Below are 19,791 nucleotides of genomic sequence, written 5' to 3' on the forward strand. Positions count from 1 at the left end.
AAATGAAATCTTCTTATGTGGCAATAGAGGTTTGAATACTAACTATGTCTAACTTAATTCATGGACAATTCATTCAACTGCAGAACTGACTGAGTAGAAGAACAAATGACATTGTGAAAGAGATGCAGCAGTATGGTAATAGGTTTACCTTGATACAGGGCCTGATAGACAATAAAATCATAGAATTTATATGGACACATTAACAGTGTAAGCCTAAAACTGTATGTCACTTAAAAGACCCTTTTGGCCAAGTTTGTACCCAGACACATTTTGACAAAACCCAAAACAACAGATATGTTTCCATTTTTTAACAAAAGTGTAATTTCAAAAGAAACAGTCTTAACACAAACATTGCCTGCAGTGTTTGTATTTTATTATTTGTATTACCACAGTGCCTAGGAACTCTAGTTATGGACCAGGGTCCCCTTTTGCTAGGCACTGTACAAACAGAACAAAACCCAAATATTTGCAACATTGTGCCAGTGCATGAAAACCTGAGGGTTGAAATTGATCATATACAAAAGGTTAAAACACAGTCTGTATTGATTATTCAATCAGGGGAAAGTAGTAAAATAGCTGCATGTTTTATGTGCAACACTTAAAAAAAAAAAAAAAAAAAAAAACACATTGGCAGAATTACTTGCTCATGGCAGCCAAGGACTAACAACATCTTTCTGCTGTGCTTCCTAAAATAGATCAGCTAACATTTAAGGGCAGCTGGTGGAAGTCAATTTTTATTTTTGATGTGTTTACAAAGTATATTTGATTGTCTCCCCACCACGTTTCTTGTCTTCGTAGATTGTCAGATTTTCAGGCCTGACACTGTTCCTACTTCTATGTTTGCCTGGTACCTAACACAATCGGACTCTGATCCAGACCAGTGCCTCTGGGTACTATCAGAATAAATAATTGTTCAAAACTATCTTCTGTGACTTTTCACAAAGAAAGGATCAGAGCCACTTGGAAGATTTCATACACACCCCATAGAGAACACAGTCAGCTGTGTGACAGAGAACAGAGCCAAAAGAATCATTACTGGCATTTAATCTTCATGGCTAGATGAATATCATTGGCCAATGTAAACAGCAGAGCTTCCGTCCTATAGATGGAAGCTTGAACTCTGACAGAAGACTCCACATACCATCACCAATGAATTCCCCACAGTGGGAGATTCTATACATGGTAGTACATAGTCAATGTCAAGAGGTTTTGAGACTCACCAGTGTCTTATCCAGTCACATTCATACCCATCCTTCATACTCAGCCTAATTTTCCCATGTCAGTTTCACCACATACTTCTAATTAAACTACTTTGTATCACTCTAAACAATCCTTCTCCATCTCTTTTGTTTCTACTCTGAAAGTATTCATAAATGGACTGTCGTGGCTCAGTATGGCCAGTGACCTAGCAGCTATTCCTCACCCTTGCCCATGATCCGGCCATATAGAGGACAATTAGTTGTCCCTATGGGGTGTCATGGAGTTATTCGAGTGATCTACTCCAGCTGCAGAAGACTACTTAAATAGAGCAGGGAATCTGAGTGTAGGGTGAGTACTCCTGTACAAATGTAGTGTCACAAATAGAGAATAAAACTGCAGTTCAATAATAACTAAGTATTGTGAATCAATACTGTGCAGCAAGGTTACATACCTGTTGAGAGGATATTATACTTTGGTATAGACTTGAGTCTTGATAATTCAGGTGACATACTCCGGAGTGGGAGTACATCACTTTGTAGGAAGGGAGCACACGTTTCCTGAAATGAATTCAGTTATATAGTGAAGATGTACATTTTTGGAATGGTTTAGTAATTTCTAAAGTTCTTTCCTTTTGTTGTCTTTTCCTTGTTACTAAGATGCTCAAGTTACTTCACAATTAAAATACAGTAAGACATTAAAAAGTTAAAAACCAAATGAAAATGTTCTTCCACCATCTGACCAAGATTTTATGTGCTATTTTAATTATTAGTAGAAAGAATGAAAAGCAGCAGCACTAAGGGACACAATAATTAAAAAAAAAAAAAAAATCCACAGTACTTTCCATGAGCAACATCAGTGGGAGTGGGGGATGAAATCCTCTCTTCCAACCCTGAAAGCACCCATTGTGTGGCAAACAACAGTCTGTTGCAGCATCTGTGGTCTGCTACACTCTCTGTACAGGTATGTGTGTATGTATGTGTGTATGTGTGTATACCTCTGTACAGGTATGCTCCCTGTATTCAGTAGATAATATGGTCATGTCATCCAGCTCATGTGGGCCACCCACAACTAACTCCATCCATACTGTTATGCAAATGCTGAAAAGCACTGCACTCTGATGTGCAGAAGATAGAAACAGACTTCCCTGCTGCTCTGTGCCCCACTGCTAGTTCCGTTGCATTCATGGCTGTGCAACTGCAGAAGAGGAGCGGGAGAAAAGTTTTCCCCATCCTGAACTAAAAACTGTTTCAAAATGTTTTAGTTATCCCAACACATTTGGGAAAGAACTTGAATTCAAAATTAAAAAGAAAAAGATTTACCTCCTGTGGACTAAGATTCAGAGGTATATTTACAGATGTCAGCTCCACATCGGATGTCTTGTGACTGATGCGAATACACTGTGACTCATATCGTGACTGAAAAAACATTGGTATTCTTATTAGTTGTGCATTATAAATCTACCAGGCCAGGACAGTAGGGACTTAATTCTTAGGTTAGTTACACTGTGACAAGCACAAGTTGCCATTCCAGTGTATTTTCATATTACATTCATATTGTAATAAAAGCTACTTACCTTATCTCTCTTCAAGAGCATTACTGCTTCAAGCATAGATATCTCATCAAATGTTCTCAGCACCGGTTCAAGATCTATTAAGCATTCTAAATAAGAAAAGAATACTCAGTTCAACATTAACTTTTAATAACAGTAATTACAATTTTTAAGTTGTTTGAGCTACTTATCTTGCAATTATGAAAATACTGCTTCCACCAACACACAGTAATTAGAGAATTTAGGCTGCTAAAGAAACACTTTTTGCAATCATTAAAAAAAAAAACAGTTAATCTATTAAAAACAATTTCAGTGTGGCCTAGAGGATTGGCAGCACCAACACTGAATGCTCTATCAAGGGAGACCTGACTCGGAGAGAGACTGAGAGTCTTGGGATCCCTGGGATGTGGAGATCACACCCTTAAAAACAAGACATAGTTGTAGCGTGGAGCGTTCATCCCAGGGCATAATTTACTAGCTGGGCCATGAAGCAGCACTGGCCTTGGAGAAGAATGCTGCCTCCCCACTCCACTGGAGAAACAACTCTATCCTTAGACCACCACTGAGAAGTCTAGAATGAAATCAGCAGTATCCAAAATGAAGTTAGGAGATCCTATGAAGGGAGACCCTATGAACAATAAGATAGAGAGTGGGTGAGGTGCAAGAAGGAAGAAACAATGATCAGATTCTAAAGGGTGAAAGTTTTAGGGTTGGCATATCACCCACAACAAAATGCTGATTCTTTCCCCACCGTTACCTTTTCTTTCCCTTATGCAGAGATTGGTGGCTCTGAAGCCAGACCAGAAAGGAATGTAACATAGTGAATGTAATGTCCCACCACATCCAACATATCCATCTGCTATTTTTCTCATGCTCATGAAAAAGTGGTAGATTGACATCCCTAGGAGATTAATGCCACCTATTTATCTAGTGATTTTGTGTCATTTTAATAATTAGATGGCAGGAAGTTCAACTACTCCATCCCAGCATGTGTGTGTTGATTTCTGGATGACTGTTACTTGTAGAAATGTCTAATTTAAGTTGAGCTCGGCTACCAAAAGCAAACAGAAGGGCCTGAGAAACCCCACAACTTCTACAACCATCTTACAATATACTCCATAATTTTGTTAAAAGGGAACTATTAAATACTTGGAACCAAATCCTCAACTGGCATGACTAAGCAAAACCTAACTGACATTGCCATGCTGATTTACACTGATAATCTAGCTCTTTGTCTTTTCTAATTTAGTCACTATTTTTTCGGTGATACTTGTTGAAAGCTTACAACCAATTTTCCCCTCTAATTATTATGTCTTTTAGTTTCCCCCTGGCTTTTCTAATGGAGACCAAATTTACATTTTTTAAAAAAATATTTCCTTCTTTGAGCAATGGCATTCTCAAGAATAATGTTCTGTAGTTGACTGCTTCTGAACAGTCGCCAGAGGGAGTAAAACATCATTAAGTGCCTCTCTGGTATAAGGCCAACATAATGTAAACAGTAGCTGGTTTAAAACAAAACAACCCTTCACCTCCTTTGCAATAGTGTGGTGAACTCTCTAATCTAGAACAACAAAGATATTTAGAATTTGGAGATATTCCTTATCAAAAGCTTCTAGGTGAGTCAAATTTTGAGTTTAAACTACTGTATCCCTTCAGGGCAGGTATTCATGATATAACATGTCAAAACTCAGAGTCCATTTGACAGCATATAATTATCAATATTTCAAAACAATTACAGAACATCAATAGAGAAAAATATTTTACAGAAAACTTGCAAAATGATCCATAGAACCATTTAAAAGTTAAAATAAGGAAGATAAGAAGCTATTTCTGATCATGCACACTGTGTTTTAAGGCAGAAATTTGTAGAAACAAAGAGATATGATATTTGATGCACACACAATTCCTATGAACAATAGTGAGCATTACAACAATGCACTGAGAGGAAAACATATTGAGTGAACAAAAAATACATCCCCACATATTACCGACAGATTATGAGCAAAATTGCTTCTCAATTTTCTCTTTCAAACTGAAAAGCACTTTCCAGAAACCGAGCAAGATACTCTAAAAATGGTGAGGATTCAGTCAGAGAAAAGGTAGCCAATTATCTAGGCATCACTAATTCTCCAAATTTACTATCAATGAGTATGACAGAAATATAAAGAGGAAGCAAAAAAGTAGACATTTCAACCCTTACAAGGATCAATCCAAAATGAAGGGAAGTAAAAGTAAACTGGGCAGAAAATTCTGCTTTTACCATAAGACAGCAGAAAAAGCTTTCCCCTTAAATAAAACCACCTGTTTTCTTCCTTTTATTACAAAACAAAGTGAGGTTACTTATTGTTATGAAGGCACATAAGATACATACTACTTTGATGATGTAACCTAGATAAATATAATTATAACATTAATTAAACAATCCTTACAGTTCTAACATTGTGCTAACACTACAAACTACATTTTAGCTGATGCAATTCATTACAAAATAAGAATACCCAAGTAGTATAAAAGCACAGAAACATTTCTCTGCTTTTATAAAAAGCTATGATATGACATATTCCTTGTTTGGGTTAAAACAAGAGACAAGGTAAAAGTTCATAGGCCCCAAACTGGACTCTGTCTAAAACGGACATTTAATTTCAAAACATCCACCAATATTAAAAGGCCATTCAAAGACTTGTCTATAATCCAAACAAAGGGTTGTAAATCCCAAATACTAGACTGAATTACCCATTAAACCATCCACTAGTATGCTGCGTGTGTATGTTCAGATTAAAGACATAAGTATGCCTCATTTTTCTCTCCTGCCAGCTTCACTGAAGGAACTGAAATTGTCAAAACAGTCTGCTTTCTGAGCTCTTTGGAAAGGAACTTTCAAAACACTTTCCAGCTCAAAAGAACAGAACCAGCAACACTTTTAGAGAAATGAAGCAACTGCGCAACCCAACCACCCTAGAAATTGAAATGTTAAATTTGCTGCAACCCTCAGTTTGAGAGATAAAGGCTTAGTGTTTCATATTGGGGAAGTTTTAAAAAAGAAAGCTTTTTTTTTTTTTTTAAAGGAAAACTGCAAGTCTAGGCATGTAAACTGTCACAGAGCCTTTAAAACACAGAATTTTCTACCCCAGCACAATCTTACCGTCTTCATTCTGCAACACCAATTGGGAGGGGAGAAGAAAAGCATCAAGGCTTTTAAATTTTGAACAATTAAAGATTGCTACTTTTAAGCTTTTACACGATAATCTGGCATCTCCCTTGGACATTTAGGATCAGATTTTCCAAAGATGGGAGTTAAAAGTGTGCTCTCAGCTTTCACATTCACAAGATGGACAGTCAGGTGATACAAGTACACATGTAATTACACAACCTGGCTGTAATCAATGTTAGGAATGGGCTAAAACAAAAAAAGGTGTGTGGGGGAAGAACTCTATGTTGAACTGAGATGGTAATGGATAAAATGGGACCCAGGTATAACTCCCCCCATCCCCCTGACCTTTTTTTTTTTTTTTTTTGGGTAAGATAGAAGCCTGATAAACAAGGATTTACAAAATCAAAACCAAACTCCTCCTCGCTTTGTCCCTCTCTAATATATATAGATATAGATATAGATGTTTAATGTCATGTTTGCCTTCTGAATGCAGTGTTGCAGGTTATAGGACTCACTGTAAAAGAGCTAAAAGCATTAAGATAGGATTTCATAGTAAAACCTGACAGCATTAAAGGGAGAAGCATAGAAGATATTTATAACTAGAGTGAGTCATCTAGTCAGTTTGATAAACATTTAACATCTGTCAAATGCCACTTTAAGTCTTAAATATACAATTAGTTTCCAATTATCACTGCAATTGGTGGTAGGGACTGATCTAGTAAAGACTACAACATGTTTTCACGTTATAGTTTCCTACATTTCTCCACGCAATATTCACCTTTTAGGCTCATTTGCACTTAGTCTCAGCTCTCTACCTAATGGTGATTTGGAGGGAAATGTATAAGCAAAATGAGTGAGGGAGGAGGGGGGGAACCCAGAAAGCATTGTTTCCAGTGTTTCAAAAATATAATAAATCTAGCCACAACTTTTTGAACATTACTGTAGCAATATGCTGGTGGTCTGAAAGTTGGCACTAGTGTCTTGCATGAACTGTAACAAACTGGTTTATATTTAACAAAAACTAAGACTTTGGGAGTTGTGTACTGAGCCTGCATAATAGACATTTTTAATTCTATGGGTGCACTTAGGGGCAGAACCAGCTGCCAATTCCACAGCCATGAAATCCCACTGGCAGCAGAACTACTGTGCAATGGAGCTGATGAGCTAGATGTGAAGTGGGCTGAACAGGTTTTTGCAACAGCAGCCCCTCATTCTGGAAGGTGGGGCAGTGTTTTCACATGGCTTCCCCCGAACATGGGTGTGTTCCAGGAACACACACATTTGTTTATGAAAGGTTAAAAGTTTGTTTGTAAAAGGCTGGTTCAGTTTTGTTTCAAGAGGAATTTATAATCCAGGGCTCACTGTTAGTTCAGCAAACAAAACACCTCTGATTGCTTACAAGTTCCACTAGCCTTATTTTATCTGTTTTCCTCTAATTATTTTCCTCTTTAAAACTCCCACCCCTTCAAAAACAAACAGTAAATTAAGTGCAAATAAATATTAAGGTTGCACAATTAATCACAAAAAGACAGAAAATACAAAATTGAAGATTCCAACTACTATATAAACCTGGCAGCATTGTACATGTTCCATTTTTTATTACTGTGACTTCTCGCATGGGTAGCTTAATGTTACTGTATATGCTGTTAAATGTAAACTGTAAATTATACAGGATATTTGACAAGGCTGAGTTAAAGCTGTTTTGGATACAGCTGTTTACATTTCCTTTTTGTGATTGCAACTAAGCAATCTCAATATTGTATTAACATACAGGTATTTTTGGGGGTATGGTTTTCCACTTAATCTATACAAAGCAAGTAAACTCACTTGAAAAAGAAGGTCTTTCATCTGGATTTTGTGCCCATCCACTTGCCATTAATGTTACTATCAGCACTCGGTGGGGTATGTCTATTGATAAAGTTTCTTCACTAGTGTCTGGTCGCTGTCCTTGTGACACACTATACATAATCTGCAAGGGGTTTATAACTTCTGTCAAAATAGATATCAAGCATTTATTATAAATATATGTACTATAAATAGTTATTGTTTACTATAGGAGGATACATTAAAATTGCAGACAATAATTAGGGATGTTGTAATTATGCCAAAATAATTGTTTTCAGATTACTGTACATAGGCTTTAGCTAAATGTAAATAAGGCTATAAAAGAAAACTAAAGAACACATTCTCACCTTCAAAGGGCTGTTTTCTTGACATCACTTCCCACATAATAATGGCATAGCTATTAAAGTAAAAATGTGCATTACTTTAGAACACTTTATGATGTATGGTGACAATGCACTCAGCATCATACAAAACATTAAAATAAACATTGCACAATACCAACTTAAACGGCTGACTATAATGATGTGCCCCTTCATACATGTTATAAAAACCAACAACAGTAAAGAACAACATGCTAGAGCTGACTTTATTTATGGTGGCCATATGTACCTTTGAAAAACCAAAGAACTGGGGTTCTATGTTAAGGACCTCACTGATTTCACATAAAAAAAATCCGTTTATAAGTCGAGAGTTTTTTTTCTAACTGCTAGCCCTTCTCATCCTGGGCTCTCAGTGTTAAGAGGGCTTTCTTTCACGGGCCCGCTCTACACCTCCGAGTAGGTCCACGTAAGGCAGCTTACGTCAACCTAACTAAAGAAGCGTCTACACTACAACGTTCCTCCCGCTGATTTAACTCACGCACTAGGCCAACCTAATAACTCCACCTCCAGGAGAGGCATAGTGATTAGGCTGATGTAGTTAGGTTGACGCAGTGTCCATGTAGACACTGAGTTGCTTACATCACTTGTTGCTGTCTTTGGTAGCTGGATCCCCGCCGACCCAAGGCTGACTGTCAGAGTCCTGCTGCCCCAGGGTGGTGGGGCTCACAGCTCGGGGGGTCAGGCCTCGGGGCGGCGGGACTGGGTATCTGGCTTTCATTGCCCCACAATGCTCCACTTAAGTTGGTGCATGCGCTGCTGGCGAGGATGCACACCAACAGAAGAAGCACAGTGTGGACAGAAAGAGCAGATTTAATTACCACAGTGGCTGTAGGCTGACCTAACATAAGTTGACTTAATTTTGTAGCATAGACATGCCTAAAGTAATATGAGTTCAGCAGGCCACCATCTATCCTTAGTTACATCTGTGCAAAGCCTTTAAACAGACTGTGAAGCGGAAACAAGGGAAAAAATGTGGTCCTGCAATTGGAACTCAGTTAATAATTCTACTAATTATGGGTAAGTCAAAATAGAATCTAGCTCCCTCTCCAGAGCTGTGTTACCGATGCAGTGCCAACAGGAGTGAAAAGTAATTCAATAAATATTTTTGTCCATAAAGTATGGCTGTTGGGACTCTGAATATAAACAGAGATTGGTTGGGTTAGGTGTCATACATGCCATATTCACTCTGCACAGAAGAATCTTCAGGAGACCACGTGGAAATAACACGATTAGGTTTAGTAAATTTGGAGTTAATATATAAATCAATGGGTATTTTCCCACTAATCTCAATGGGAGCAGGAATAGGCTCATAACTACAGTTTTAATAAAGGTGGAGCAGAACACTACTTATATGCAGCAAACCTTTGTTGTTGGTCCCCTAAGTAGTGACTTAAGAGAGAGTTCACTGTCCCGGACATTTGGTACAAAGCAGTGGATTTTAAAGGCAAAAATTCCGCTTTTCAACAAGAGTAACTGAGTCAAACTGGTACAGAAGTCACAAAGACTCATCCCTGACAGGAAGGCCTAAGAGTATTCACAGAGGTGAATGAACTCTGCCAGAGCCTGGGAAACCCCCAACATCACTCTCACATTCAATCTGAGATACGATATAATTAAACATTATCATCTCTTCTGTGACATTGTAGTCTGCAACTTCCTATTTGTTTTCCTTTGGCTCATGTTCTTCTTTCCCTCACTACACCTTTCTCTTTCCTTCCATTGTATAGCTTGATTTGCTTCTGTTCTCTTCTTTAGTATGCAGTGTTGTAGCTGTGTTGGGCCCAGGATATTAGAAAGATAAGGTGGGTGAGGTAATATCTTTTATTGGACCAACTTCTGTTGGCGAGAGAGACAAGCTTTCGAGCTACACAGAGCACTTCTTTGGGTCTGAGAAAGGTCCTCTGAGCATCACAGCTAAATATGTGGTGCAACAGATTGTTTAGCATAGGTAGGTAGTAGTTAAACAATCTGTTGCACCACATATTTAGCTGTGATGCTCAGAGGACCTTTCTCAGACCCAAAGAAGTGCTCTGTGTAGTTGGAAAACTTGTCTCTCTCACCAGCAGAAGTTGGTCCAATAAAAGATATTACTTCCTCCAACTTGTCTCTTTTTCAATGGATGTTCTCTTCTCCTGTCTTCTTTCTCTCCTCCTTTGCTTTGGGTTCTCTCCCTTCTTTCCACCTATGTTCTCAATTTCTTCTTCCTGGACAATCTCTCCCTCTTTCCTTGTTCCCTCATTCCAAACCTCTTTTTCAGTCCAGTTTCCCTCTAAACTTACTCTTTCTTTCTCTCTCTCTCTCTTCTATCTCTCCTAACCAACTTCTTTAGGCTCTTCCCCACTCCTAACCAATACTGCCACATCCTTCTAAAAACCATAGGCATAGATGGGGCCTGCTACAATATTCACTCCCTCTTCTGCTCCTCCAATGGAGGAGCTCCTGATTTTTCTCTCTTGCCCCACCCAGCCACACCTCTCAAAAGGTGAGAGTTACAGGGACATTCTCTCTCCCTGACCTCTTGCTAGGAATGCCAGGTGCTTCCTCTGCACCTCAAGGGGAAGAGCTAATTATGAAAGTTAGTGCTTTCTCTCTTCCTGGAAGCCCAGGCTTCGGCTTGGCATCTAAGTTTCTGAAACTGGTTCATCTCTTACCACTGCATCCATACACCTATATGTAATAAGAACAGGAGTACTTGTGGCACTTTAGAGACTAACAAATGTATTAGCGCATAAGCTTTTGTGGGCTTCAGCCCACTTCATTGGATGCATAGAATGGAACATATAGTAAGAAGATGTGTGTGTGTGTGTGTGTGTATATATATGTATATGATGTGTATACACACACACACACACACACACACACACACACACACACAGAGGGAAGGTGGAAGTTGAAAGTTTCCATACAAACTGCAAGAGGCTAATTAATTAAGATGAGCTATTATCAGCAGGAGAAAAAAACTTTTGTAGTGGTAATCAAGATGGCCCATTCAGACAGTTGACAAGAAGGTGTGAGGATACTTAACATGGGGAAACAGATTCAATGTGTGTAATGACCCAGCCACTCCCAGTCTCTATTCAAACCCAAGGTAACGGTATCTAGTTTGCATATTAATTCAAGCTCCGCAGTTTCTCGCTGGAGTCTGTTTTTGAAGCTTTTCTGTTGCAAAATTGCCACCCTTATGTCTTTTACTGAGTGGCCAGAGAGGTTGAAGTGTTCTCCTACCGGTTTTTGAATGTTATGATTCCTGATGTCAGATTTGTGTCCATTTATTCTTTTGCATAGAGACATCGGGCTTTGTTGCAAGGACAGGCTGATGGTGGGATGGAAATTGTTGAAATCATGGTTGAATTCCTCAAGGGCTTCTTTTCCATGGGTCCAGATGATGAAGATGTCATAAATGTAGCGCAAGTAGAGTAGGGACGTTAGGGGACGATAGCTAAGGAAGCGTTGTTCTAAGTCAGCCATAAAAATGTTGGCATACTGTGAGGCCATGCGGGTACCTATAGTATTTCCATCCCCCATCAACCTCAGCCTGGACCAATCCACACAAGCGGTCCATTTCCTGGACACTACTGTGCTAATAAGCAATGGTCACATAACCACCACCCTATACCAGAAACCTACTGACCACTATATTTACCTACATGCCTCCAGCTTCCATCCAGGACACACTGCATGATCCACTGTCTATAGCCAAGCTCTAAGATACAACTGCATTTGCTCCAATCCCTCAGACAGAGACAAACACCTACAAGATCTCTATCAAGCATTCTTAAAACTACAATACCCACCTGTCATAATTATAAAGGGAAGGGTAAACACCTTTAAAATCCCTCCTGGCCAGAGGAAAAACCCTTTCACTTGTAAAGGGTTAAGAAGCTAGGATAACCTCGCTGGCACCTGACCAAAACGACCAATGAGGAGACAAGATACTTTCAAAGCTGGGTGGGGTGGGGGGGGGTAGGGGGCGAGAAACAAAGGTTCTCTCTGTCTGTGTGATGCTTTTGCTGGGGACAGAACAGAAATGGAATCTTAAAACTTAGTAAGTAATCTAGCTAGATATGCATTAAATTCTGTTTTGTTTAAATGGCTAAAAAAATAAGCTGTGCTGAATGGAATGTAGATTCCTGTTTTTGTGTCTTTTTGTAACTTAAGGTTTTGCCTAGAGGGATTCTCTATGTTTTGAATATGATTACCCTGTAAGGTATTTACCATCCTGATTTTACAGAGGTGATTCTTTTACTTTTTTTCTTCAATTAAAATTCTTCTTTTAAGAACCTGATTGCTTTTTCATTGTTCTTAAGATCCAAGGGTTTGGGTCTGTGTTCACCTATGCAAATTGGTGAGGATTTTTATCTAGCCTTCTCCAGGAAAGGGGGTGTAGGGTTTGGGGAGGATTTTTTGGGGAAAGACGTTTCCAAGCGGGCTCTTTCCCGGTTATAGATCTGTTAGACGCTTGGTGGTGGCAGCAATAAAGTCCAAGGAAAAAAGGAAAATAGTTTGTTCCTTGGGGAAATTTTAACCTAAGCTGGTAAAAATAAGCTTAGGGGGTTTTCATGCAGGTCCCCACATCTGTACCCTAGAGTTCAGAGTGGGGAAGGAACCTTTACACCACCGTTGAAGTGAAAAAACAGATCGACAGAGCCAGAAGAGTACCCAGAAGTCATCTACTACAGGACAGGTCCAACAAAGAAAATAACAGAACGCCACTAGCTGTCACCTTCAGCCCCCAACTAAAACCTCTCCAGCGCATCATCAAAGATCTACAACCTATCCTGAAAAATGATCCCTCACTCTCTCAGAGATCTTGGGAGACAGACCAGTCCTTGCTTACAGACAGCTCCCCAACCTGAAGCAAGTAGTCTCCAGCAACCACGCACCACAGAACAAAAACACTAACCTAGGAACCTACCTTTGAAACAAAGCCTAATGCCAACTCTGTCCACATATTTATTCAAATGACACCATCATAGGGCCTCATCACATTAGCCACGCCATCAGGGGCTCGTTCACCTGCACATCTACCAATGTGATATATGCCATCATGTGCCAGCAATGCCCCTCTGCCATGTACATTGGCCAAACTGTCTCTACGCAAAAGAATAAATAGACACAAATCTGACAGCAAGAATTGTAACATTCAAAAACTGGTAGGAGAACACTTCAACCTCTCTGGCCACTCAGTAAAAGATTTAAGAGTGGCAATTTTGCAACAGAAAAGCCCCCAAAACAGACTCCAGCGAGAAACTGCTGAGCTTGAATTAATATGCAAACTAGATACCATTAACTTGGGTTTGAATAGAGACGTAGTGGCTGGGTCATTACACATATTGAATCTATTTCCCTAAGTTAAGTATCCTCACACCTTTTTGTCTACAGTCCAAATGGGCCATCTTGATTATCACTACAAAAGTTTTTTTCTCCTGCTGATAATAGCTCATCTTAATTAATTAGTCTCTTACAGTTTGTATGGCAACTTCCACCTTCTCTATATGTGTGTTTATCTATCTATCTATCTCAATCTTCTTCTTCTACATTCCATTCTATGCATCTGATGAAGTGGGCTGTAGCCCACAAAAGCTTATGCTCAATAAATTTGTTAGTCTCTAAGGTGACACAAGTACTCCTGTTCTTTTGGCAGATACAGACTAACATGGCTGCTACTCTGACACCTACATGTAAGAGTCTAAAGTGTCAGAACTCCTAGATATTTTTAAAATATATGAAAATCATGGAATCCATGACTCAAGTAGCAAAAATGCAGCCTTAACAGATATTCTTAAAAACTACGCTTGACTGTAATAGGCCATCTGTCAACTGTTATCCATCCACTTCCTCAACTCAATCCCCTCCTTGATTGTTTAGGCAGGCTTTAAGGTGGTACCCTTCTCTGCTAGCTTGTTCCGTACAGTAACTCCTCACTTAAAGTTGTCCTGGTTAACATTGTTACATTGCTGATCAATTAAAGAACACGCTCGTTTAAAGTTGCACAATGCTCCCTTATAACATTGTTTGGCAACCACCTGCTTTGTCCACTGCTTGCAGAAAAAGCAGCCCATTGGAGCTAGCTGGTGGGAGCTTGGAACCAGGGCGGACCGGCAGCCCCCCTATCAGCTCCCCGCTCATGTAAGTTCCCTGTGCAGCAGCCGCCCAGCAGGCTATCAGTTGCCGGCAGTTCAGCTGTCCCTCCCCCCACATTGCCATGTGCTGCTCCTGACCTCTGCCTTGGAGCTGCTCCTGGGACCCTCCTGCTTGCTGTGCAGGGGTGGGGGAGGAGGGGGGCTAATGTCAAGGTGCCCCCCTCCCCCCTGCTCCTGCCTCCCCACTTACCCCATCTCCACAGAGCGGGGGAGGGGGGCGGGGGGGGGGATGAACGACAAAGACACAACAGGGCTCAGGAAGGAGAGAGCTTGCTGGCAGCACCTTCTGTCTCAACTTGCTGATCTACTTAAAGAGGCAATGTACTTGAGTCGGTCAGCGTACTTAAAGGGGCAGTGCACATCTCTCTCACACACAGGGTGTGTCTGTCTGCCACGCTGTCTCCCCTCCCTCCATTTGTGCTGCCTTGTAGAGTGTGAGGCTACATTAACAACGTGTTAACCCTTGAGGGCTCAGCTGAGTGCTAGTTCATCATTTCGCAGTAAGGCATTCCCTGGGAAATATCCCACCTTCTTACTTCACCACCTCAACCAAGCTGCACAATCATCATTGCTGTGTACAATATTAAATTGTTTATTTAAAACTTATATTGTGTATATACATACATACATATATAATCTTTTGTCTGGTGAAAATTTTTTTCCTGGAACCTAACCCCTCCCCCCTCCCCATTTACATTAATTCTTACGGGGAAATTGGATTCGCTTAAAGTCACACTTTTCAGGAACATAACTACAATATTAAGTGAGGAGTTACTGTATCTCTTACACGTAGACAGCAACTTCTGTTGTTTCTTTTATAGGTACTATTACTCTATATGTGCCATTCAAGAGCTTACTGGAGTAGCTCTCCCTGGATTTCTATATGATGTATACTCTGTTTTTGCCTGTCCCTATTTGATGTATACTCCTATATTAATTTCTATTGGATGTGTACTCTGTTTTTGCCTGTCTTTTCTCCTGACCTTTTCTAAGTTAATGCTTCTTCTCTCACTCCATGTTTGTCTTGCAAATTACATTAATCTCCGGACATTAGCCACAGAGATCTCTCAAGTAGGTGTGTACAGTTTGTTCATCTGGATGCTTGCACTTTGTTTTGCTACCTATTCTCTCTCTCCCCCCATCCATCCTGTTTTCAGCAGGGTAATTCTATTCCCTGCAAGCCTGATTTGTGGGATGTTCAGAAAATTAAACAACATTGGGTTAACTCCAACCAATCCCCTTTGTCTAGTTATCCTGGTTTTACCCTAATTTCTAGGGCATTATATTTGTCCTAATGTTTGCTAGGGAAAGAGGTTTTCAAAAATTTTACTTTATCCATTTAGTGCCCCCAAATAACGTATTCTGATTCATTATAATCGAGTTCCTTTGACAATTTTTACTTTTCAGTTTGCAGTGCTCACTGTAGGATAACAGGCAGTACCTGTATATATCATGCTTTATACTTGCACGGGTTTTCTGATTGGGATTATAGTCTTCAGGTGGCATGTAGATAATAGTCCCTCCCTCTGGCAGAGATTTGTCACCTCGTGATTGTGATGTGGACACCATGCGCCATTTCGATAAACCAAAATCCGCAATCTGGTAAAGAACAAAAATCTGTCATTCTGAGAGAACAACAGGTCCCATCTATGCACTGATGTTAGTGCAAGTTGTCAAAAATAGAACGGAATGAAGAGTTTGTTTAAAACCCTCCATCCCACTTGAAACGAAAGCAGCTATGGTGTTCTGCTAGCTACAAAAAACATCAACCTTGATTCAGAAAATGTTCCCAAATCAGGGTTCATGTTGTCACGCACGTTATTATTATTATTTATTATTTGAATTAACGTAGCACTTAATGGCCCTATTTATGGACCAGGACCCCACTGTGATAGGTGGTGTACAAAATAAATAGAATAAAAAGATGTTCCCTCCCATTGCTCCCTGTGGGCAACACCCCCACGTAGTCTGAGATTTGGCTGTGGAATTCACCCTTGCTAAAAAAACTGCATTTCTGAATATTAGCTTTCATTTCCAAAGACCAAACACTTATGTTTCTAGCCTTTATGGTTGGGAACAAAAATCTTGAAAACATTAATTAAGTGTAAAACGATGTAGCACTATCCAAAAACAACAACAACTCAGAGACTGATGCAGTTCATATCATCTCAATCAGAGCTCCTTGGACCTTACAATTCCCCAGCTATGGAATCTAGTGTTTTTCCAAGATGCCATAGAATTCATAATTTTGGCTGTGAAATTTGCCATTTTGCTGCAGGCAGGCATCCAATATTTTGTTTGCTTTTTCCATGTCTGGCTGGGACGTGTCTGAAATTGCTTCCTGCTCTCTGTCCTTCCCTACAAGCTAAGAGTTAATTGGTTTGCAATGCATGCACCTGTGATGGGGTTTCTACCCTCCACACTTTCCCTGAAGGCGTTAATGGAAGCCAGATGGGCCAAATAACCTTTTAGTCTGAGAGGAAAGTGAACCTGTGTGGGAACAGGCCGGGGTTCTAAAGCCAGGGAGCTGATAGCAGGAAGGACTGCAGGGAGGGAGTCTACAGTCACTCCGTGGGAGAAGGGAGATGTGTTGGGGGGCTATCGACAAGTGTGACAAGCAGCCCACTATTGCTCCCTGGGAGGAGGGAGAGGGAGTAGAGAGACTGACAAACCCCAGAGAGTGGGGGAGTGCCGGGATTGGAAGCAGCCCAAGGAATAAGCAGCAAGGTTGGGGACTGAACAGACCTTGGCTGCATGTTGTAAGGTCCCTGGGCTGGAACCCGGAGTAGAGAGTAGGCCCATGTTCTTCTACCTGACACTGGGAAAGTGGCACTGGCAGGGTACTGAAATGGAAGACTGCCTTGGTCACTATGGGAGTAACAGAGACTTTGAAGGACTATACCCCAGAAGGGGGGAATGCTGAGCGACCTGGTCAGAGGCCGAATCACAGAGAGGACAGCTGCGGCTCCTGAGAGCAAGAACAGCTGTAGAGGAGAAACTGATGGGGTTTAACCACTAGAATGGGCATTTCCGTGACCGAGGTAATCCCCAGAACCGCTAAGAGGTGGCATCATCCAGCAGTGAGTATAGCAACCTGTCACAGCATCCCACACTGTTCCATGGAACCAGGCAGCAGGGGATCAGGGAGCAAAAGCTGGAATCCAGCTTCCAGAATGGGGGAGAGGGAACCAGAAGTGTAGGCTGGCCAGTTGGGATGCCTAGAATTCCTCACAGTGGCCAATGGGTGGGAATCCAAGGAGATGAAGCGAACTACAAACTCCCCACTTTCCTGGTACACACATGAGAGGGAAAAAGGGTTCTGAGCAAGGCTGCCTGGACAACATTGCAACAAGTAAGATCTATGGATATGAGCTTCCTGGAGAATACATGAAAACAAAATTCAAAAATAATTATTGACTGGTGTTATGTCACTGACTGGGCCATAGTTGTGTGTATTTATGTAGGACAGGTGGAAGTGAAGGAAGAATATTTCATGAGAACAGAATAAATTAAGGTGCTTGTAATACACTTGATTTCATTGTGTCATGGAGTACGTGGCCTGTCTGCAAGTGCTTTCTGCTGACTAGCTTTTGAGGTCATTGGGGGAGGAGGGACTGCTTTTAAAACCAATCTGCATACTGCACTTGTGTGTGTTTGGTCTCATTGTAATTCAACCCTTTAGAAATCTCACTCATTTAGCAGATTTCTGATGCAATCAGACACACTGTATGACTGCATATTTTACATATATTCAATGCTTCCTTTTTTATAATACACAGCAGATGTATCTAATATTGCTCTTTCCATTTTTTGCCAATTATCAAAATCTTAATTTCACTCCACCCAAAGGCAGCTCAAATAATTAGAGAGCTAGTTAATAAGCAATGAGCAATTAACCCCCAAGTAAAGCATCTGTAAAAAAATTAATCTTAAAGCATTAACCATCCAAATTTAATGCAAAGCATCTCCCTCAACTACTGTAATACTAAATATTCCATAACCTGCATTTCAAATTTTAAAACTGTTGATGAAAGGAAACAAAACTGTATCAAACTGTTTTTATTTCTATTCAAATTCTAAAAGTGACTAACAGTTTTCTTAACAAATGGATTCTTCATCACCAATACTTCCTCCTCTTTGCCTCTGAATTAAAGGTCTATAATAAACTATTAAAGTTAAGATGGCTGAGAAACAATTTCACGTGTGTTTAGTTCTATTTTAAGGTGAATATATAGCCTAACAGGCAACCAAGGCTTTGATCATTACCTCATCAATTCTCCTTCAGGAAGTATCTGCCAGGTAGGTTTCTTGCCTTCCCATACTATCCAAACCCAGAGCGTGCATATTTGAAGAGATGTTCTAAGGCTACACTAAGCATTGCTGAGTGAAGAATGATAATTTGGATGCAAGACAGTACATCATATATTACCCTGTTGTTGGGAATGGGAAACCCACCAGGGCCTACCTGAGCTCCTCTGACTTCAGAACTTGAGTAGTTTTTAGAAGGAGTTTCTACTCTGAAAGGACCACATTAAAGGGTTATCCTCAAGGACTTTCATAAGAAAGTGTTGCCACTTCTGAATATTAGCCACTGCTTTTATTTCTTGCACTGCCTAATTACTTCTCTAATTCCTTTCTATTTTGTTACCATGAACTAACATTATGCTTATCTTAACACTATCTTATCATAATACCTCTAACCCCCCTTCTCTGTAACTAAACCTGTGAAATCACAACTACTTTTATATTAATTTTGCTGAGAATTTGGTTTTCTTCCCTAGGTATAATGCCTTCAGATATCCACAGGTTCATCTCAGTTGAATTTCTTATCTACTAACTTTGATTTATTTCATCTGTATGGCATACTGCATAGGCCAACACTATGAAAAGCCAGTATGCTGCTAAAGGCCAGGAATCTGCAATTGGATTGGTGCAAGTCAATCCCTGTTTCTGTGTGGAACCTCACTGAAGAAGATGGGGCTCTGGCTGCAAAAACACAACTGCAGAACAGAAGTATAAGTTTGTCCCTTCCTATCCCCACTCCTTGTCTGAAATATTAAACACAATTCAGTTCTGTTATGTGTAAGGGGACTGTTGTCCCCTTATTAGAACTCAGTGGGAGTGTTTTGGTTGGCTAGCTCCCAGTACTAAAGGTAAGGGGAAGGGTCAATGGGAAATCAGGACCCTGAGACTGACAGTCCCCAGAAACAATGGGGAGAGGCCAATGCTCCAGGTCTGCCTGATCGACAGGGCGGGCAGGCTAATCAGGGAGTCAGGAAGCCAGGGGATCCCGTCCTTCGTGTGAGCTGGAATTGCCTGGGTCAGACAGAGTGGAGCTGGAGCAGTCTGGAGCCAGATACAGCGAGCAGCTGCAGAGAGCGAGCGGGACCCTGGGCAGCGGGCCCAGCGCAGGGAGATGCCCCCAGCCAAGACGCCTTACAGGACAGACTTGGAGGGGGATCGTAACCCTGACGGGCCGGGGGCAACGCTGGGAAGAAGGGTCCTGCCACCTAAAGCCTGAGG

General features: G+C 40.6%; 1 protein-coding gene across 1 annotated transcript in view; it reads right to left on the reverse strand.

Annotated features, from left to right (window-relative positions):
* Nucleotides 1-19,791, reverse strand: part of RIPK2 (receptor interacting serine/threonine kinase 2) — a 42,058-nt gene that overhangs the window by 6,147 nt on the left and 16,120 nt on the right. The window contains exons 4-9 of the mRNA XM_074944141.1: nt 15,710-15,867; nt 8,093-8,142; nt 7,728-7,889; nt 2,774-2,859; nt 2,520-2,615; nt 1,652-1,757 (exon numbers count right to left, since the gene is read on the reverse strand). Coding sequence (XP_074800242.1) covers nt 1,652-1,757; nt 2,520-2,615; nt 2,774-2,859; nt 7,728-7,889; nt 8,093-8,142; nt 15,710-15,867 — 658 coding nt within the window. The remainder of the gene's footprint in view (nt 1-1,651; nt 1,758-2,519; nt 2,616-2,773; nt 2,860-7,727; nt 7,890-8,092; nt 8,143-15,709; nt 15,868-19,791) is intronic.

The sequence above is a fragment of the Natator depressus genome, chromosome 2, assembly GCF_965152275.1.
Source record: "Natator depressus isolate rNatDep1 chromosome 2, rNatDep2.hap1, whole genome shotgun sequence".
NCBI lineage: Eukaryota > Metazoa > Chordata > Testudines > Cheloniidae > Natator > Natator depressus.